This window comes from Mesoplodon bidens, assembly GCF_964165515.1.
Source record: "Mesoplodon bidens genome assembly, chromosome: 9".
In the NCBI taxonomy this organism is placed as follows: domain Eukaryota; kingdom Metazoa; phylum Chordata; class Mammalia; order Artiodactyla; family Ziphiidae; genus Mesoplodon; species Mesoplodon bidens.
The window spans coordinates 41,955,700-41,978,954 of record NC_138166.1 but is presented as its reverse complement, the minus strand read 5'-3'; the positions used below and the strand labels follow the sequence as shown (position 1 = coordinate 41,978,954).

At 36.8% G+C, this 23,255-nt stretch overlaps 1 protein-coding gene across 1 annotated transcript in view; it reads right to left on the bottom strand.

Moving 5' to 3' along the window:
* THSD7A (thrombospondin type 1 domain containing 7A) overlaps positions 1 to 23,255 on the bottom strand; it is a 451,454-nt gene that overhangs the window by 162,080 nt on the left and 266,119 nt on the right. The window contains exons 5-6 of the mRNA XM_081244020.1: positions 13,494 to 13,649; positions 11,963 to 12,175 (exon numbers count right to left, since the gene is read on the bottom strand). Coding sequence (XP_081100146.1) covers positions 11,963 to 12,175; positions 13,494 to 13,649 — 369 coding nt within the window. The remainder of the gene's footprint in view (positions 1 to 11,962; positions 12,176 to 13,493; positions 13,650 to 23,255) is intronic.

The window sequence follows — 23,255 nt, the reverse complement described above, 5'->3', positions numbered from 1 at the left end:
ATAATATATATACATATGCTTTCGAAAATACACTTATTTTATGAGTGTTATGAAAATAAATGAGATCGACTGTAAATCATTCGATCAGTATGGGTAAGTAATAAAATTCTTATCCTTAGCCAAAGAAACAAACAAAAAAGAATGTTTTTTGTGCTTAGTTCCCTTTTTCACTATTGAACTCATCTCAAATGAATGATAGTAACAACAAATACTTAAAAAGTATTTATTATGTGTCAAGCACAATTCTTAGCACTTAACATATATTAACTCATTTATACTCTACAACAATATTATGAGTAGGTAACTGTACTATCCTAGTTTCACAGATGAGGAAACTTAGTCACAGAGGATTTAAGTAACTTGCCAAAGAAAATGGTAAAGTTAGCATCTGAACCCATACTTAGTGCTTCAATGACTGGGCTCCAGAAAATTGAATCTCAGCAAAAATCAGACTAATGATAAAATGCTGTTAGAAGAATCCTTCCGATTATAGGTTTTTGTGAACGATCTGTTTATTTTTTCTCTTTATGCAAATGCAGTGGCTGTTTTGCTCTGGTGTACTGGGACTTGAGAGTAATGGAATTTGAAGGCATATTGAGATGGTAATAGAGTGTGCAATTTGGTGTCATGCTTTATCTGACATCTGGTAGGCAAAGTTTGAAATTGCAGTGAGAGCATTAACAAAAGTTTACTTAAGGAGAAATTGAGAGCCATTTCCTGACAGGATGTGATGTTCAGGAATAAAAGAAAGCAAGAAATTGGTGATGAATCAGAGATTCATTATTGACAATCTGTTATATGGCGCACAGGGCTAGGAAATAGGTATACCAAAATAAATAAGACATGATTCCTACCCCACAGTAACTAATAGTATAGAGGGGATAATGGGTAATAGTAAAGTGGAAATAACCAAATTCTATAAAATGTACAATGATGTAATAAACAGAAGGACAGAAAGACGACTGGTAGAAGGACCAGATGAGATCAGGGGAGACATTCTGTGATTCCCAAATAGCTCTGAACTTTATGCAGAAGGCAACAGGAAGCCAGCAAGAGATTTTAAGCAGATAAATTATATGATCAAGAGAGAATGTTTGGTGGGAGACCTGTGAATCCCCAGATAAGGAAAATCTGATCCCAGGATCCCACTATCTCTATTAACTGCCTTAATCCTTCCTAGACAATCAGTTTAACTCTTTTAACCCCTTCCATTGTTGCAACCCTTATCTAAGCCTCACTACTGTCTCTCACCTGAATTATTGCAATAGCCTCTTCACTGTTTCTTATCCACTCTTTCAAAGTTGATTCTCAACAAAGCAACATGAACGATTTTTTAAAAACAAAAGTCGTTTCCCGTTACTTGTCTGCTCAAACCCTCCCATAGATTCCAACTTAGTCAGACTGAAAGCCAAAGCCCCTTAGTGGTCTCACTCCTCCATAACCTCCTCTAACCTCACCCCTGATTATTCTGCCCCTAATTCACGCTATGCCAACCACACTGGCCACCTTGTTGTTCCTCAGATTCAAAGCAGTTCCCACCTCAGTGTCTTGCATTTGGTGTTCCTTCTGCCTAGAACATTATTTTCCCAGATTCTCAAGGGGCTGGCTTCTCCACCTCCTTTATGTCACTTCACAGTTGTCACTCTGTCAACAGGACTGAGCAAATTGTGGTGCTATGAACTAGGTGAGGAAAACTGGAGGAGAAACCAGTTTTGGAGGAGAGATGATGAGTTTGACTTTGGTACATACTGATTTTGAAATGCCAGTAGGGTTTAGTTGGAGCTTCCAGGTAGAGCTCAAAAGCAGAAGGTTGAAAGGGAATGTTAACATTTAAAGAGGAAGCACAGAAAGAATACAGCATACAGGAAACAGAGGAAGTAGCCTGTGGTAGATTAAATATGTCTACAAATTCTGACAAGAAACTCCCATCAAAAGGTATAATTGAGTCCATTATCCCTTGAATCTGGCCAGCCCTGGGACTGTCTTTGACCCAAAGAAGAAGTAGCCTTATGATTGTTCCAGAACCCAAGCATTACAAGGTCTTTCATCTGTTTTGCCCTTTTGGAACACTGCCCTGGGATCACCTTGTAAAGAAGCTGGTCTAGTCTACAGGGCTATGACAGGACACATGGAGGAAACAGCAAGTACCTACATTGATATTAGTGAGGCCAACTTGGACATCATCCATGCCAGCCCTCCAGCTCAGTGCAGCTGCACCAGTGATCCCAGGAGGAACCAACAGAGGAATTGCCCAGCCAACCAACAGAATTGAGAAAAAATTTTTTTGAAACATTAAGTTTAGGGTGGTTTGTTACGCAGCATACGTATCTGGTAGAGAACTTGGTACCTAGAAATGGGGTGTTTCTTTACCATAAACCTAAAACATATAGCAATGGCTTTGAGACTTGGGGTAGGTAAAGGTTAAAAAGTAGGTGAGAAGATTATTAATGGAGGCTGGAGACAGAAAAGGTTGTTAATGGAAGATGTAACATCATCATGTTACAAATTGATGGAAAAATTCTCAGAACTGTTGCTTATAGAAACTTGCAAGACAGAAAACCTATCTAATGGACCTAGAAATCTAGACATTTCCAGAAAAGAGATTAGAAGTGTCCATTTAATTTTTTTACCCTGAGAATGATGATATAGGGAGAGAAATAAACTAAAAAAGGAATAATCAGTGTGCAATTGGAATTAAGATGATGCCATGATATACTGAAATGGAAAATAAAATTGTTTCTCACCCCTGGTTAGCTGGTAGAAGATTTTCAGAGAAATATATGGTCTAAGGTAAAACTCAGCTCAAGGATGTAGCTAAAAATGCTTTGATAAGACCTCAGAAAGATGTAAGTGGTATTTAGAAGACTCCCTGACTTTTAAAAGGCCTCTAAAAATCTTAAAGGTAGTTTCCACAGCAGCCTCATACATGGCCCAAAGTAAAGAGAGGCTTTTTCAAAAACAAATTATCCAAATTATGGATATGGCTTTGGTGCCACGGAGTGACCTCCAATGAGATTCTTAAGAAACCCAAAACAATTTAAGAGTGTTATATTGATAAAAACACTGTCAGCTTGGTCTTAGAGAAACTGCAACATTTCAAAATGAATAAAAGGACTCCAGGCTCTCTGATTTACATGGGCAGAAGGCCGACTGAGAAAGTTCCTCAGCTATAAATATGAGCCATTTCTTATGGAAAAGGCAAGACATCTTATGGAAAATCCAAGATCCCAGGGTGAAGAACAAAGAGTCAAGGAGAAAAATGGGCTACAGAACCACTCTTAGAAAACAAAAATAGGCTTAGATCAAGGAATTTCCCCTGCCCCTGGTATAGGGGAGACAGGCTGGTCTTAGAATTGATGTAGACCAGAGACTGCTGAACGTTTCCTATTTTTCTCATCTTTGAGTGGGAGAGTCTATTCTGATTTTCTGGCCCCTGTTACATCATTGTATGCTGTATGTGTGGAGAAGGTTATCTTGTCTTTTTTCGTTCAAAGCCCTCTGATTCAAGAGGAGCCATACCCTAGAAACCAAAATTTCCGATTTCAATCTGAAATCAGGTTCTTTGTGACAAGTAACATAAAACAAGGATCATATGAAGTCATTATCTTAAAGAAAATCACTTTTCATAAATCACTTTGTGAAAAGCACCACACTAGTGTATAGTAAGATCTTGAAGGAATATGTATGTTAGGTGCAGGACAAAAGAGTTTCATTTTTTTGGGAAAGTTAATTATCTGAATGATTCAAATTTTTATTACATCTACAAATTAAAATATCTTTCAATATGAGAGTTATATTTTCCATGTCTTGACACCTTAAATAATTATTCAGACATTCAGCTAAACAGATTCTATAGGACTGAGTCCTATAGAATACAGGATTTAACTAATAATAAGATTTAAGCACTACAATAAACTCCTTTTTTAAAACTTAGAAAGGAATAACAATATACAAGTTAGGGACAAAAGCGCTTGAACATTTACAAGTTTTTAAAATAAACACTAATCCTATCATCTGAAATATTTTTTTTGATGTGTGCGTGGTATTATGTGGAAGATACATAGCACAATTCTGTTTAACAAGTCAAGTTCTATGATTTTAATTTGATCAAATGAGACTGTCATTATTTGTACATAATAAGACCTATATATTTATTTTTATATTTTCTGATTTATTTTTCCCCTCAAAAAAATCTATAATTAAAGGATAGCACTAAATTACTTTGAAATGCACAGGAAAGAATTTGACAAATTGCCTCATGGGGCAAAACAGCTCCTCTGAAAGTAAGAGCTCAAAGCAAATATGTGAAAAAAATACAAATAAGAAAAGAGTAGCCACACCCGAATTGTTGTCCCTGAGATGCCTCATCTATATTTGAACTAGATGCAGAACATGAGGTAGTGAACTCTAAGCCTGATGGCATAACTACATGAGAATTCTGATGGTCTCCGGTGGAAAGGGGGTGTACTTTGCATGTGGGAGGAGTGAAAACAATTGTGACCAGAGGGTGGACTGTAGTGAATTAAATTCTTTGCCACAATTCTTCATAACGTCTCTCATCAAGCAGTAGAGCCTATTTCTTTCCTCATTAAACCTTAGTTGTCATCAGGACTTCTTTTGACCAAAAGAATGTGGCCGAAGTGACACTATAAAAGTTCAAGAGGCTTGTCAGCTTCTGTTTCTGTCCTTTTAAAAGCAGTGCCCTACAACCACCAGGTAAGGAAGCTGGTCTAGCTTAATGGAGAATGAGGGCCCCTGTGAAGAAGCACCAATGCACCTTAGCAGGCAGTTAGCATCAGATGCAAAATACGTGAGGGAGCCCATCTTGGATCTTCCTCCAGTCACAGCCAAACCTCTCCGAGTGAGCACAGTAAAACTGGAACAGGAACTCTGCAGAATCATGAGAAATCCTAACTGGTTTTGTTATCAGCCAGTGAGTTTTGAAGTGGTTTGTTATCCGGCAACAGTTAAATGATACATGGCCTGAGAGGGAGGAAAGACGTCAGAGGAATGGAGAATCAATGAAATCAAGGGAAAACAAAGTCTGACAGGGGAGATAAGAGATGAGCAAAGTCACAGAAGCAAAAAAGGGAAGGATAACATAAGGGATGAGATGCGTCTGTTAGGTTGAAAGATGTGCCTTCTATTGTACTGGCTTTTACTGACCCAGCTATGAGAAAACTGGCTGCCCTGGGTTGTGTTAAGGCACTTGACCACTTATAAAGTGAAAGGCTGTTTTCTCTTGCATTTGCCATTTGAAGTGGTAGATAAAACTTAGTGGGGAATTTATATCATCCTATTAAGTGACAAGCAAACTACTGTTCACTTAACTTTCATCTGAGGTTTCTGCTATAACTAACCTAATTTAAAGAAGAAAATTCCTTATAAAACGCTACTCTTTGCTAAGACATTGCTATGCAAAAGAACGCTGGCTCAATCTTGATGGCTTCCTTACAAACAAAAAAATACTTTTTATTTACAGTATATCAAAATATATTATAATACACATACCACACACACACACACACACACACACACACACACACTCTCACACACAGAAGATAGATCAGGGTATCTGATGCCAGATTTTTTAAGGCCAAAATAAAATTGTGATTACTATAAACTAACACTGAAGAATAACCTATTGTCTTAAATTTTCTAAAAGGCTATAATGACTTTCATCTTTACAACAAATTGAATAGAGAATCTCAATGTAATTACAGGAAACAAACTCTTACCAACAGTGTTAGATGATCCTAATTGTAAAGTTAAGGACCTTAGATTTAAGCATAATATCCAACCTAATTATATTGCAAATGCATTAAATGGCATAGCATTCTACAGGAAGGAAACTCCTTAGTTGATTTATTGCTTAAATTATGGAAAAACAATTCAGTTATAGGACGTATTCTTGCATTTAAAAGATCAGCTTTTCAATGTAATGGCTATGTAATTTGTGTTAAGAAGTAGATTCCAGTTCCAAAGAGTGATCATGCTTTTGAAATTGTGTTCTCAACTAGCTCTACAGATATTTCAATTGATCTGAACTTGAGCTCTTGCCAAAGTTTTTGAAGCAAATCCTAGGTTAGTTTCCCTTATAAACTTAAAGAAATTTTAACTTAAGTTTTCATCACTCCTCCTCATGTATTATGATGTTCTTGTCCATCACTGATAAATAATTATGAAAAAATATAGCACAGAAGGTATTATCCTGATGGAAAAAAGCAAAAATACACTTTTTGTCTCCTCTGTCTCACAATTTATCAGTCATTTCTAGGGTGATCATATTACTTATTCTCCAAACCAGGACAATTTCGGGGACAAATGGGAGTGCTATCAATAATGACCTCAAGAAAATGGTACTATTCTGATCAAACCCATGAGACCAAATCACCTATTTCATACCAAAGGGTATTTCCAGTTATCTGTGGCCATTCTCAAAATTTTTCTCTTTCTTCCTTAAGATCCTTACTCTCACTTCTCCTCCTAGGACTATCTTTCATTCTCTTTTATCATTACCAAACTGCTTACCTCTCTTCCCATACTACCAGAAGTAACTTAAAAATTCTCTTATTTTGCAGAACTCAGGTCTTCTCTTATTATCCAGGCAATGTAGAGAGTACTGCAGATTTGTCTACCAAAATTGTCCCAAAGTGTTCACCTAAACTGGAAACTATATCCTCATGGGGATTCCTCTGTAGTGTAGAAGACACTGTTACCAGGTTTTAGGTTTGCTTTAGTATACACACATTTATACTCCTTCCCACCATATTTGGATCTCCTTCCTGTACAGTGTTCTTGCCCAGCTTGGATCCCTGAAGACTCCTTTTACTGGATCTTTGCACCCATCTATCAGATTCTGCTGCTTATATATCATTCTTGGCCTTTAGCTGACTGGCCTTGGGCACTAGGGTGGTCTGGCCAATATAGAGAGCTGGAAGTTTCCTGGACCCACCTTCCTCCTCCCAGCCAGCATCTGTGAGCCAATGGTGACTGGTGTGAGCGTATAAAATCCCAGCTCCTTTACTTCTAAAGCTAGAAGATTTGGGGTTTAATTTACACTCCAGAGTGTCTCACCTAATTAGACTGAGACTGCAACTCTGGTGTTCCGTGCAGAAAAGAGTTAACTTAGTAGGCCTGAGACTGTTATCCTTAGACACTCTTGCTCACTAGGCTGGCCTTTGGCTTGCATCTGGGACCTTGAATTTCTGGAGGGCTCCACATTCTCTAAATGATAAGTGTTGCTCAGTGGGGTTAAAGTATTCATACAAACAACGTGGCTTATATTGAACACCTGCTTTCCTTCTGGGAGTCTGGAATTTTGGTATGTGTTAGGCAGAGGGTGACTGCATGGCTGAGCCAATATAAACCCTGGACTCCTAGGCTCAGGTGAGTTTCCCTGGAAGACAACACTTCACACATATCACAATTCACTGGTGGAAAAATTATGCATAACCAATTTGACTCCGCTGGGAGAGGACTCTTGGAAGCTTGTGCCTGGTTTTCTCTGGACTTTGCCCCATGTGCCTTTTTCTCTTGCTAATTTTGCTTTGTACTCTTTTGATGAAATGAATCATAGCTGTGGGTATGACCATATGCTGAGTTCTGTAAGTTCCCCTAGTTAATTAAAGAACCTGGGGGTGGTCTTGGGAACCAAGACACACTCTCCTTTCATTATTTTGCTTCTTTATTTCCCCTTCTCTTACTGGCTTTCCCTGGGAGCACACCTTTAATAAACTGTGGGCATCCTAATCCTTGACATGGCCTATGTTTCTAGGAGGGTTTACGAATATTGTCAATCAGACAAAATATTAGTTTCAACTATAAGCTTTGTAATTTTTCTCTTTCTATTCCTGGAATGATTTGCTCCTTACCCTGTCCACTTTATTCCACAAATCTCTATCCCCCTCCAAACTGTTACTCTTTAATAAATATATATTTGGACAAATTAATTCAGTGTTTATATAATTTGTAAATTGTACACAAATTGTAGTACAAGGCTTAAAATATAGCAGAGCAGTACCTCGCCCCATTTCTCCCCATACTGAGTCCTGTTTTCCAGAGACAAAAATTTTCCATTTTTTTAAGGAGCTTATTCCTGATTTACCTCAAGACATCAGGTATGCCCTTACCTTCCTGTTAATACTGAATACCTGGGGAAAGAAGAGTACAACATAAACTACTTGGGAAATAAATAGTATTCAAGTCTTCCCTTCCATCTACTCATATGTGGATACATATCTCCTTCCAGTAGGAAGAAATTGGTGGTAAAAATTCAGAAAGACTAAGCAGTCGCATGACAAGCCAGTGCCTGGGATATTAAGTTCATCTTCAACATCTTTCACAGTCAGTTCTTTTGGTATTTCTGATGTTATACAGAAATGGTTCCCCCCCCAAAAAAAAGGCAGAGAAAATTACTATAAAGGCTTGCTTCAGTATTACTCTCTTAGCGTTCTTAATCATAGGTCTTCTTCAGCATTACCCAAATCCAGCCAGTATGCTTTGGTTCTGGGAAACTTTGGGTAACAGAATCAGGTCTTAGGTTCCACCAAAACAATCCTTTTGTCATTTTAGTACAGTGATTCACAAACTTCACTGCGTATCAGAACTATCCAGAAAGCTTCATAAAAATGCAGCTTTCTGGGACTTGCCTCCATAGAATGTAATTAAGTCCATAGATAAGACAGGAATCTGACACTCCTTTACAAATACCAAAAACAAAATAACAAAACTGTGGTTTTGAAATTCACACAGAAATGTGTCAATACTCTGATATCTAGAATAGAACACATGGTAATGAAATATAGATGGTATCATTTATCTTTTTTCAACAGAGGGGAGGGAAATATGGAAACAATACTTGGTTTACAGTATACTTAAGTAATCAGTAAGATTATAGATTATTTTTTGACTTTCAGCCTAATAGCCTTGCTTTCTTCTGTCTCTAACCAACCAATTTGGGAAACAAAATACTCTTGCCTCACCAATATACACCTTTAAATAAAACACAAACAAATTTTGCAAAAACTGAAAGAAAGCAGATTTTGGGTTTTCTCATAGGTTCAATATTCTCTAGGATTCCACTCGGCACCCTGACCCATTACCACCAGACCTTTAGAGTAGTTCCTGTATTTGTGCCCATAGATCTGGGATTGCTTTTCTGACAATCTTTAAATTATGAGTAATATTTTTTTCTGTTACACATAAAATGTTTCTCTCTTCCTGGACAGTCTAATTGTCTTCTGAGTTCTCTTTCACCTTGCATTTTTGTTACACCCCTCTGTCAGACAATCTACATAAAACTCCTCCTGGGTGCTCTCTCAACCCTCTGTCAACCCTGTTCCTTAGAAGACAACTGGAAAAATGGACAATAACAGCAGCAGCAAATCCTAATGATCTCAGAAGCCTGGATAAAGAATACTTCAGAAAAAAAGAGACTTTAAATGCTTTGAGATCATTAACAAAGTGGTGAAATTTGTGAGGAAGGTGGGAGAAAAAACAGTCTTTCTATTATTTGCTAGATTCACAGGCTCTAATTCTTCACTTCCCTAGTTGAGCTTTAACTTAATTATAAAACAAAATCTATAGCCGCGCAGCCAGGCCTAGAGGTAGAGTCTGTACAACTAATCAACTTTAATTCCCTGGGCTCGATTTAATTACAAAACGACATTTGGTGCAGCTGCTAAACACTTACCAGGTGACCACATGATAATACTGGAGTAGTATTTACAGGTCTCCAGCTTTTGCACTGATTCTCACAGCACAATTATGTTTCAGTTATATATAAATTTGAACAGCCTCTAGGATTTATAATAAAACATTTTCTTGATTTTATACATTCCTGTAGTTGAGGCAGTTAAAACACTGAATTGCACAATAACTAATATATGTCAGGGAGTAAAATGTAATGACGGAGGAGATGTCCTGATAATGAACAATAATAACAAGCTGAATATTAGTAACACATTTCTGACCTTTAAAAATTCATTCTGTTTGTTAGGTGGACAAAGTGAAACCAGCTTATGTATACTGAGTTATCAATTTGCCTTTTAGGTTATAACATACATTACTTTCCAACATAACTAGACATATCTAACTCATTCTTCTTGTTCTTTAATGTTCCACAAGACAATTTAGGAGGTGATTATATGTGTTACATAATATTTTTTAGCTGACAGAATTAAAATTAACCACTGTTGTTTTTAAAATAGCCACCTCCTCGAGTACATTTCAAATATACTCAATCTGCACAAACATCCAGGAAGACCACTGCAATACGTGAGACCTGATTTTTCATTTTATAATATCTAGGCAGAGGTTCCATGCACAATTAACTTTTCATCTTAAGAGTTTTTTTCAACCTAGCCCATGCAAATATACTTTTTATAATATCTGGGATCCCAGTTCCTCCCTAGGTCTATAGGAGGATAAGCAAAATTATTTAAATTGAGGAAAAGGAATCAAGAAGCAGTATCACTAAGGAAGTCACTAACGATACTAAAATAAATATGACCCTTACTGTTTCTACAGCAACTAGATAGTAATATAGAGTGCCTTTTAATTCACATTAGGATTTTAAGCACAACAGAATGCGTTCCATTTGCTCTCTTTTTCCTAGAGGTTAATCTCCTTTTCTTTCCCTTTAGAGTAGAACTGAGTAAAAGCTAAAGAGAGGATGTATCATAGCTAATTACACCTACAGAGAAAAAAGCGGCATTCATCGTAAAATATCTGGGGCAATAATCCCCTCTTAACCTTCCAACTTCAAGTGCTGGTTCAGATTTTACTTGATGCTGTCCTGCATGACTACCTTGGATCCTGGACAAGGACAACACTGTAGGTTTCAAAGTTGAAAGGCTAATTTCTCAGTACTAGCAGTGTCTGTCAGTCTCTTACCCCAGAGAGTATCTTTCTCTACTGAGCAGTGATTGAGTCACAGGAGGTAACAATTCTGCTTGCTGGAAGAAAATAGGATGGAAGGAATCACGACGGTTACCAGATGTTCCAGTGCCCCTGAGGGGGCACCAGAATGTTCCTGCATATGCTGTAAACAGCATCAACTGTCAACCATGGGACCCCGGGGTGTGGTGCTCATGCTGCTCTGATGTGCAGAGTCTCAGGATTCCAGAGTTGGAAGAACCTTGAAGATGCTCTTAGCCAGAGGTTTTACACTACGTCTGGAGGAGTTCTTTGTTTCCTAAGTGTGATTCAGGCATTGCTGAACAATAAGGGGGAATCTCCCTGAAACAGTAGCAGCACTCTTGGAAAGAATGTAAAGATCTTAAGCCAGGGCTAACAGCAAGACAGGATATTTTATCCAACAAAAATCAGTCATAAAAGTCTAAGGTAATTCCTATGGTTCAAGGAAAGAACTTTGTGGAAAATCCCTGTCCCAGTGGCTCTATGACATTCCTAGAAGGGAGGCACTAGAGTTCAGAAGGTTAATTCAGGAATTCTAGGCTGCAATAGGCCTCGTGGCTTGGAAGTCTGGAAATTAAAATATATTACTAGGACACAGTATCAGGGTGGGAGATGAAGGCTTCTAAAGGCAAAGTCAACCAATGCTTACAACCCTTCTTTATTTACATATCACTTTCCATGGCAAATAGGAAAAAAATAAAACACTTAGAAAAATGTTACCTTTCCTTGTTATTTTAAAATTTGTCAATTTTACACATTGCCTTGATGATGGTTTCTTATTCTATGTTACCTGTTTTCAAAGTAAAGAATACCTTGTGATTGTTCAAGACCCTCTCCACAGCCACCATCAGGAAGGAAGGAAGGGAGAGAGGGAGGCAGGGGAGGGAGGGGAGGAAAGGAAGGAAAGGAAGGGGAAGCTATTTCTGTGTTTGTAAATGGAACCAGCTATGATGTGAGAAGACATGCGATTTTAACATAAGGAAAACTGTATCTCCAGGGTCAAACAGACATCCATAAAAGCAGGATAGATAATCTTTCTCACCGTCACTGTTGATGCACACAACCTCTTGAATTTGAGTGCCTGGACCACACTCCCTTCCATTATCTGGTTCACAGTCTCCTAGCCTCACTGCTTTCCAGTCATAGCAGGATGGCTCCTCACAGGGAATGGCTTCCAGTAAGTGAGGGCAGTTCCCAGCGCCCCCAGAGCCTCCAGTGGGCTCATTGGTGATGCGCCGTTTCCTCAGTTTAAAACCTGAATTGTTGGAGAAGGAAAATATTTACTGTTACCATCATGCATTGAATATTTCAGAAGGCTGAATGAAACTTCAAGTGAAAGCTGTATGAGGGTAGAGGGTAGAATTCATATCTGCTTTAATCACTAGTGTATCCTCAAACTCTAGTTTAGTATGAGCTCATTAATAATTTATTAAATGAATAAACAGAATGGCCAAAGAGGGACTTTTGGTGTCAGCTTACTACAGTAAAAGTCAAGCAAGAATGGGCTGGAGAGAGATAAAGAGAAAGAGAGACAGAGAGAGAGGTGATTGGTTGATTTGGAAAGTCTGTAGTTGTAAAATGTTCAAAGACACAATAAAATCTCAAGCTATTCAGAAGTATTCATGACCAGACAAAAGTGCTATTACTTTGAATTCCTCAACAGGATCACCTGGTTAAAGTTGAAAAGGAACCTCTGAGAAGTTGGATGGTTTCAGGAAACTGTCTCTTGAAGCCTTAGTTGAATTTAGACTCCCCAGAAATCTGAATTCGGGATATAAACCATCTGGGCTCTAACAAGGAGTATTCAAAGTCCTGCTCTGTGCTTTAATAACACCTAAGTGTTGCCCTTTCTGAAAATGTGTAACAAAATTAATAAGTCTGTCTACTGCTATGTGAATATATTAGAATCACTAGAAAACTGTCCCTTGAAACAAAATAGAAAAATGTTTTCAATTACTAGATCATGTGAAAATTACTCTACCATGCCGAACATGTAGTAAACAATTGCATTTATTCTATTCCTTTTAGATATATTATTTGCATAATGAAAGCAATATTCATTATTTGTTTGTTTACCTTCAAAGTAATAAGTAGTTCTGTTTATTAGGCACTAGCTACAGGTCAGGCAATGAAATAAGTGCTTTATGTTTATCTCATTGAGTCTTTAAAGAAAACTTGGCTTCCAGATCATATTACATCCCTTTTACAGATAAGGGGACCAAGATTTAAATAAGTTAATTAACTTATCTAAACAATAGAGGACAGACTAGGTTTTCCAATCCACGTCAGTCTGACACCACAGCTCATCATCACCACTGCACCAACTGCCTCAGATGCTCTCCATCTGTTGTCTAAATTAACAAGCATCTTGCCTACATTCTGCAGTTTTAATCTTCTGGTATCATCATCAGAATAGGTTTATAATTCTTTTGTGCTAAAGATCAATACTCTTTAGCCATTCTGGAAAATACTGCAAATGAATGATCACAGATACACAGAGCAGCATTTGTTCATAATTCATGGTTTGACCCAATTGATAGGAGCTTTAAGCATGCCATTTTAATATTACATACCTTTTTTGCCTTGCTGGTCATTACAATTTTCATAAGTACAAGGTCCCCAAGCTGTCCAAGGTGAAACCTCACATTCAATAGGACAGGGAATGTGGCACAGTTGTGTCGTATTAGGGATAGGGCCAGCGCATGATTTCAAGTCCACTGGTTTTGAGGCTGTTTGGAGAAAAACAGAGGTTCCTTAAGAATTAAACAGATTGTTATGGTCAATAATATGATTTTTCAGAGCAGTTTTGTGTATGGAGAAGGAAAATGCTTAAAGAAGTGCCACCAAGACATTACTTGAATGCTTCTCAGCTCCCTCCTGAGAATAAAAGGAGAAGGAGTGGGGGGGAAAGAAGCACTGTAGTATGGTCAAAGGAAACTGGGCTAGAAGTCTTGTAGATTGTTTGATCACCAGCTTCACCACTAATGAGTCATGCAATTAATAATGCTGAGTCTAACTTTCCTAGTCAGTAAAATAATCCTTATGGTTAATTTTATTTCTAAAATTTTATAGTTAGGTTCTAAAAAAGTAGTATTTAGAGGACTGAACAGAGTAGGAGGGGAACTACAGCTTTAACGTATATGGAAAAAATCTCCACTGAGTGGCTCTGGCAGAGCAGTCCCCCTTCCCTTTTGGTCTGCAGAAAGGTAACTGATGGATATGAAGGAAGAGCTCAGGCCACCAAATGGGGCATCTCTATCTCCAACTGCATGACTCACCAGATACTTTCCAGAACTTTAAAGAATATACTATTAGCATATGTGATCCAAAGCTCAGAATTGCTAAGGGGACAAATGTATAATTGTCCACGTATGTTCATAAGTTGACCAATGAACTGTGTATAATTACTGCTAGCCCTTGCTTCTCTTCTACTATGATGACTGCAGTTTGGCTATTTTGTACAGCACATATATTTGACAGTTAACATCAGAAGATGTCCACAGTTCTGGTTAAAAATGACTAAGTAAGAATGATACTTAAAACTTTATGGACGTCAGAAGAGAATCAAGTTTACTACTGTCATAAAAATTTTGAGAAGTAAATGTCTTAAGACACACATTTCCTTTAATAAAAGCTAGCCCCTGTTACTCTCTCATACTTTGAAATGCCCTGCATGTAGCACAGAAGCCTGAAATAATAAGGGGTCTTAGCTAATTCTCATTCTCTTTATGTATAGGATTATCAAATTCCAATTGCATGGGATTGCATATAGAAGCTCATAGAGAAAATAAAATATTTTCAACTATATTATCCTAACTTTTAAATAAAAGTACTAAATATATCTGCTTGTAGTATAAACACTAAAGCAAACTGTAGGTACTTGTATATCCCTCAACTTTCTGCACACACAGTCATAAATGCAACTTAAAGACTATTATCTCCTCTTTCTGCCACAGCTTTTCAGTTCTGAAAAATATTCTACAGATTTTGGTTTTTATTTTTTCTTCCTAGGAATACTTATTTTCATCCCCTCCCACTCTCCGGCCCCACCCCGGAACACACAAACACACACACTGCAGTGAAAATAAATGACTGGGCATCCCTAATTTGCTTAGCATGAGCACCAAGAGCATTCTCACTTAAGCTTATCAGAATTGTTGCTAATTTGTATCATAACATTAGGCAAAGGCAAAAATGATTAATTGGATTGCTTTCCAACAGTGAAAGTTCTTTGCACACTGATGACAGAAAATACAGGAATAAATGTTTCATTTCTCTGAATATAAAATATGACATCAATGATACATATCTCACATAAAACGATTTGTTTTTAATATTGTTACAGGTGTAAGAGTCTTGTGATGGTTAATTTCATGTGTTAACTTGCCTGGGCTAAGGGATGCCCAAATAGCTGGTAAAGCACTGTTTCTGGGTGTTTCTGTGAGTGTGTTTCTGGAAGCGATTAGCATTTGAATCAGTAGACTAAGTAAAGCAGATTGCCCTCACCACTGTGGGCGGGGCATCATCCAATCCATTGAGGCCTGAATAGAATGAAAAGGTGAAGGAAGGGTACATTCCTTCTCTTCCTGAGTTGGGATATCCATCTTCTCTTCCCCCTGGATATCAGAGTTCCTGGTTCTTGGAAACTGGGAATTATACCAGTGGCCCACTCCCAGGATCCCAGGAGCTGATTCCTATAACAAATCTCCTCTTACATATCTGTATATATACTATTGGTTCTGTTTCTCCAGAGAATCTTGACTAATATAAGTCTACAATATGAAGAAAAACTCCTATAACTGCAAATTAACATAAGCGATTCCTTCACTTGTTGAATCCTTCAGACTATCATTTAAATTAGTGGTTATATGTATAATTACCTGAAAAGTCTCCACTTTTTTCCTTTCAATTGACTAAAAGTAACTTTAGTCTTTAGTGTTATTATATAGTGTTGGAAATTACAGTTACTATAAAGGGAAGTCTACTGAGCATGCAATTGTGAGAACTATGATTACAGCCTGAAGAAATTTATTTTATATATAAGATTGAAAACTGTAAGAGGAAAATACAGTTTTTATTAAGGAAAAAGGTACAAACATTAATTCCTGGCCATTTTTCTAAAGCTTAATTTTAGCTCTTGGTGTATTTTGAATAAATCAAATAGAAAAATCAGTCACAAATTCTTCTTGAGCTATTAAAAGAGAAATGTGACGAATAAAGGCTTAAGGAAGTACTGCTTGAAGCAAAATACTCTTAAGATCTTCTGCTAAGCCGAGCAAATCAACACTGAGATAATACAGTCCTTGAAAAATAGTACCAACTAAAAAGTGGCACTTGCTAGCTGCTTCTACAAGGATTAAACCGTAAGCAGCTGACCTTCAACATACCCTGAAAGGAGTGCAGGGTGGAGACCAGGAAGGAGGCACCCTGTGCGCTGGGAAAAACTGGCAAAACAGGCCTTCAGATAGATATTTTCAGGAGAAGATTTTATGAGCCCAATTCTCGCATCTCCCCATATCTGAAATGGCACTAAAATCCTTCATGGTGATGTCTGCTCCTTGTGACTAGCAGAAATCTTCTGCAAAAATGTGTGCTTGATTGCATGTACTCCCCCTTCACCAAAATCACATATATACTGACCTTCCCCCATACCTCTTCAGAGCAGTTTCTCAGAGCTATATGAAATGCTATCTCTTGAGCTATAGTCCTCATTTTGCCCCAAATAAACTTAACTCACAACATTGTGCATTATTTTTCAATCGACAATAGCCTCAATTTTACAGATAACTTTCTATCTATCTATCTATCTGTCTGTCTGTCTATCTTTCATTAATCAAAGAAACACAGGGGGAGAATATTTTCTGTATGGTTCTATTCCTTTGGTGATTTTCATTATAGGTTTTCTTATCCAGTATATGCTGATTTTTTTTTTTTTTGCATTTTCAACTTTTTATTTAAGAAAACACTGTAAATAAATGTTCTCGGCCAGTTTTACAAATATGAATCACACAATTATTGATCTAACTGATGGGGTTCTATCTTCGACCTTCCCTGGCATACAAAGAGTTGGCAAATGTGAGGCTACCACTTCAAGCCTCATGCCCATAGCACAGATTGACCAATGGAGGTACCAGGACCAAAATACAGCCAGAAAAAGAGAGGGCCTTGGGTAGTGAGAGCACAGGTTCAACAGAGTCAACTCTGTGCCTATAAACAGTATATGCTGATTAATGTAAATCACAGATACTAGTTGAACTCCTCAAAAGTGGTCTTTTTTTTGGCAATTGCCCAAGATTTATTTGGAATCAGTGTAATTCAATAATGAAGTAAAGAACAGACCCAGGAAATATAATTGGGTTCTAGTTTAATCTGTGAGATTAAACTATATTTATTATTATTATATTATTATATATGATAATAATAATAATTAATATATATTATTCCTATAGTTGTATATTACATAATGTAGTGTTTATTGCTGATCCCCTGTTCTCAAATAATGACAACTAAATTTTCTAAAATGGCCCAGTCATTATTCTTATATAATTTTACTAGAAATTATAAAGAAATTGTTCATCCAGTACAAGTTCCAAGGAAGTATATATTAGATATTTTTGTCTTATTGTTGATCTCTTGAAAATAAAGGAGACCTTTTATTGTTCTCATACGACTTAAAGGGTTTTCAATTACATGTACTTTGTACGCTTCACAAGGTCATAAAAGAATGTCTGAACTTTTCAGGACTTAATAAAACAAACAAAAAAATGAAACTGGTGCATTTTTGTAGGTAGGTCTGAAATATTTTTATATTTGTATATTTAGAGTATTACAATGGAAAAAAATTCATTATAGGAGGTAAACTTAAATCATCTGTTTCCAGTAATGTGGCCAATGAGGTATTCTGAAAATATACTCATTGTATAATCCCTAACAACAGTGAATATATGATTTTTTGAATTAAATGTTTTATTCTGAGATAATTGTAGATTCACATGAAATTGTAACCTCACAGAGATACCACATACCCTTTACCCAGTTTCCCCCAATAGTCAGATCTCACAAAACTATAGTATAATACCACAGTCAGAATATTGACATTGATACAGCCAGGGTACATGTACTGGGTTGAATAGTGCTCTTCCCCGCTCAAATTCATGTCTACTAAAAACTCAGAACATGACCTTATTTGGATATAGGGTCATTGCAAATGTAATTAGTTAATGAGGTCCTACTGGATTCAAGTGAGTCCTAAATCCAATGACTGGTGTCCTTATAAGAAGTCCATGTGAAGACACACAGAAAAGAAGACACTGCAATAATGGAGAGAGATGGAGTGATGAAGCTACAAGGATTGCCTACAGCCACTTTGCTCCTAATCTTAGAGGGAAAGAATTCAGTCTTTCACCATTAAGCATGATGTTACCTGTAGGTTTCTGTAGATGATCTGTACCAAGTTGAGGATGTTTCTCTCCATTCTTATTTTTCTGAGAGTTTTTATTATGAATGGGTGTTTAATTCTGTCAGATGCTTTTTCTCCATTGTTTGATGTTATCTTGTGATTTTTTTTCTTTAGCCTGTTAATATGGTGGATTATATTAATTGATTTTCCAATATTGAACCAGCCATGCATCCCTGAATACACTGTACTTGGTCCTAGTCTTCAATTCTTATAATGTATTACTGAATTCTAATTGCTAATATTTTTGTTAAGGATTTCTGTATCTGTATTTATGAGAGATTTTGGTCTGTAGTTTTCTTTTCATTCTAATATCTTGGTCTTTGTTCCCTCTTTTCCTATTTTCTGGATAGAAATGATCTGTTTCACATTGAGTGAGTTACAGTAGTTTATAGTTTTTTTATTTTGATTTTTAAAATTCCTTCTATTCAGTCTAAGTTGTCAAATATATGTTTATAAAGTTGTCTGTGGTATTCCCCTGTTATTCTTTTGCTGTCTGTAAGGTCAATGGTGATAGTCTCTGTTTTATTCCTGATGTTGGTGATTTGTGTCTTCTCCCTTTTTTACTTTAGCAGTCTTGCTAGAGTTTTCAACGTTAATAGTCTGTTCAAAGAACCAGCTCTTTGTTTCACTGATTTTCTCTATTGTTTTTGTTTTCAATTTCACTGATTTCTGTTCTTATTTTTATTATTTTCTTCCTTTTGCTGTCTTTCCTCTTATTTTGCTCTCTTTTTTCTTGGTTCTTTTTTTTTTTTTTTTTTTTTTTTTTGCAGTACGTGGGCCTCTCACTGTTGTGGCCTCTCCCATTGTGGAGCACAGGCTCTGGACGCACAGGCTCAGTGACCATGGCTCACGGGCCCAGCTGGTCCACAGCATGTGGGATCTTCCCGGACCGGGGCACGAACCCGTGTCCAGTGCATCGGCAGGCGGACTCTCAACCACTGCGCCAAAAGGGAAGCCCTTTCTTGGTTCTTTAAGTGGGAGTTCATATCACTGATTTGTGTCTTATCCTCTTCTAATGTAAGCATTTAGTGTTATAAATTTCTTTTTCAGCACTGTTTAGCTGTGTCTCACAGATTTTTATATGTTATATTTTCATTTAATTCAGTTCAAGTATTTTGATTTTCTTTGAGAATTCCTCTTTCACACATGGCTTATTTAGAAATGGGTTGTTTAGTTTCCAAGTGTTTGGAGACTGTTATCTTTCTGTGATAGAATTCTAATTTGGTTCCCACTGTGCTCAGAGAACACACTGTGTATGATTTAAATTCTTTGATATTTGCTGAACTTTGTTTTATGGATCAGGGTATGGTCTATCTTATTATATGTTTCACAGATACCTGAAAAGAAGATGTATTCTGTTGTTGGAGTGTTCTACAAATGCTTAATAAATTCTGTTGGTTGATGTTGTTGAGTTCTTCTGTATCCTTGCTGATTTCTGTATGAGGAGTAGAATGTTGTCATCTCCAACTTTAATTGTGGATTTGTGTATTTCTCCTTTCAGTTCTATCAGTTTTTGTTCACATATTTTGTAGTATGTTGTTTAGTGCATATACATTTAAGATTTCATTATCTTCTTGGTGGATTGACCCTTTATCATTATATAATGTCCTTCTCAGTTTCTGGTAATTTTCTTTGCTCTGATGTCTAATTTATCAGATATTAATATAGCCACTCCTGCTTCTCTTTGAATAATATTTTCATGATTTATCATTTTTCATTATTTACTTTCAACCTGGGATATTGCTATATTCGAAGTGAGTTTCTTGTTGAATGTGTACAGTTGGGTCATATTTTTTAATCCACTATATCAATTTGTGTTTTTTCTCCTTATAAGTCTAATTTTTTATAGGTACAGAATATATTTTAATTTTCATATTGTGTTAGAAGCAAATTAAAACAGTGCCTGAATAAGTATCTGTTAGGGTCTTTTAAAATCTGCTCCCACTGGTATTTCTGAGTGGTTGTCTTCTCTCACTACAAGTCTGAGACGTGGGAGGCAAAAGGGAACTCAGCATCTTGTCATTTCTTGAGTCTTAAAATCTCTAGCTTGGCTGCTTCCCTCTCCAACTTTCAGAGTCATCTTAATGGTCTGTTTACTATATAATGTTCAGATTTTTTTTTAATTTAGTAAGAGAATTAGGAAAAATTACATCTTTTCTATCTTCCTGGAAGCAGAAGCCTATATGTTATTTTAAAAATAAAACCTTTCAATTTTATAACTAGGATCACAAGAAAGGAAAATCTTCAAATGATTCCCCAAATCCAGAGCATGAATCTGGTATAGTACCAGAGTCCTAAAGCTGGCCTCTCCCATGAGGCAGTACTGATCCCAGGTCATAAAACTTGCATATCCAGAGTTCTTTAGTTACCAGGGACAAAGGAAGGCATTTTCAGACAGAAAATGAGACTTAAGCTATAATAAACCATCATTAAGGAAATTTCTAAAGGATTTATTTCCCATACAAAGGAAAGTGAACAGAGAAGCAGGGTCTAAGATGCCAGATGGAATGGTGGCCAAAGAAAATATTAAATGTGAGTAAAAGTAAATGTTGACTGTAAAAGCATAATTATGATGATTAAATAGGGGAGTGTGGTAGGCAGAATAATGGTCTCCCAAAGATCCCATGCTTTAATCCTCTGAATTTGTGAATATGTTATCTTAATGGGAAAAAGGACTTTGCAGCTGTGATTCAGGACTCAAACCCTGAGATGTGGAAACTATCCTGGATTATCTAAATTGGCCTAATCTAACCACATGAGTCCTAAAAAGCAGAAAACCTTTCCCAGTTGGTCAGAAAGGTGAGATGGAAGAAGAAGGAGGAGAGATTCAGAGCATGAGAGGCACTTGATTTGCCATTTCTGGCTTTGGAGGAGAGGGGTAAAGGCCAAGGAATGTGGCCTCTAGAAGCTGGGGACAGTCCCTAACTAGCAAGGAAATGGAGATCTTACTTTTCCAACTGCAAGAAACTGAATTCTGCCAAGAAGCCGAATGGGCAAGGAAACAGATGCTTCTCTAGAGCTTCTAGAAAGGAATGAAGCTCTGCTAAGCCCCCGATTTTAGCCAGGTGAGAACCATGTCAGACTTTCAACCTACAAAACTATAAGATAAAATGTTAAGTTTTTGGTAATTTGTTATGGCAGTGATAGAAAACTAATACAGACAGTTATAAACAGCAATATAGAACTAAAATACAAGACTACATAATATGTAAGTTGGTGAAAGGTAATCAGAGGTAAAGCAGTTTAAAGCCCTTAACAAGGTAAATATATTAATTATAGATTGTATTCATTTAGGTCTGGACCTTAATATTTTAAGGTAATCTCTTTATATAAATAGGATAAGAATGTGTAACTTCCAAACCAAGGGAAACAATGTAACAATGACAAAACTGTTGCAATAAATTCAAAGGAAGGCAAGAAAGAAGAAACAATGAAACAGAAAAAATGTAACAAAGAGAATAAAATAAGATGGAGGAAATGAATGCAAGAGTATAAACCACTATAAGTCAAAGATTATCAGACTTAATAAAAAAATAACATCTGAAATGACATTTTATATCCACTAGTTTATCAGAAAACTTAGATGTTTGACAATACCAAGTGCTGGAGAAGATGTGAAGCAGCCAGAGCAGTTAAACACTGCTGGTAGAAATTTAAGTTGTTTTACCCATTTTGGAAAATAACTTGGAATTTTCTAGTATGTTTGAAGACAGGCATACTCCCAGGTATACAGTTTGGAAAAAGCTATCAGTCATCAGACATTTACCTCAGGAGATATTTATAAGAATTGTCATTGTAGCATTGTTTATAACTGCAAATATCTAGGAGTAACTCAGGTATCCAACAAAAAGGGAATAGATATTAAATTATGGTGTCAATACTATGGTGTCAATACAATGCTATACAGAGGTGGAAATAAATAAACTACAGTACAATCGCTGATATGATGAAACCCACAAATATGTATCAAAGAGTGAAGAAAGCAAGCCAAAGAAGAATATATACTAAATCAGTAGTCCCCAACCTTTTTGGCACCAGGGACCAGTTACTATAGAAACTGGTCCACAGCCTGGGGGTTGGGGACTCCTGTACTAAATGATACTATTCATATAAAGTTTTAAAAAGCAAGCATTATCAACATGTTTGGGGATAAATATGTAAGTCTGGAAAAGAGGAGAGTGGCCACCATTGTCTGGGCCTGATCTTTTCAGCTAGGCTATGATGGAGTAAGACAAAAAGTAAGACTACTTCATTTGTCTAACTAAAAACAAGGTCACCGTGGGAACAGCCAAAATATCAAATATTCCCATCTCCCAGCTAATATGAGTGAGTTCTGCTTCTTTATCAGTTACAGCTTTAGACTCCCTCTAGTTTTTCCTACTTCCAAATAAGGTTTATTAAGATACCTGGTTATAGAATTACTCTTGCTTCCTTACAGCATTCAATCCACAGCAAAGCTCACTTATTTAAAGCTCCCTAAAATAATTACTTAACTGAAGCCCAAATCCTAATATAAGTGCTTTCTGACACGCTTACTGAGATGCCCCTGGTTGCCCAGGGTGTGGGCTCTCCCTTGCTGCAAAAAGTAATAAACCCAACTTGTTCAAACACAGGTGTGTAGCTGGCGGTCTTTGGCTGAAGAGCTTGGGCATGTCAAATACATAAAGAAAAGCAAGGAATGTTAAACAGAAAATTGAGAATAGGAGTCCCACATCTTGTGATGGAGTGGATGTGAGTTATTTAATGACAAATGCTTACTGTACCAGGCAATGTTATGGTGCTACAAGTACTTAACAAATATTAATTCATGTAATTCTCTCAAAACCCCATGGGATAGGTATTTCAATTATCCCCATTTGGGGTGGTGGTGGTGGAT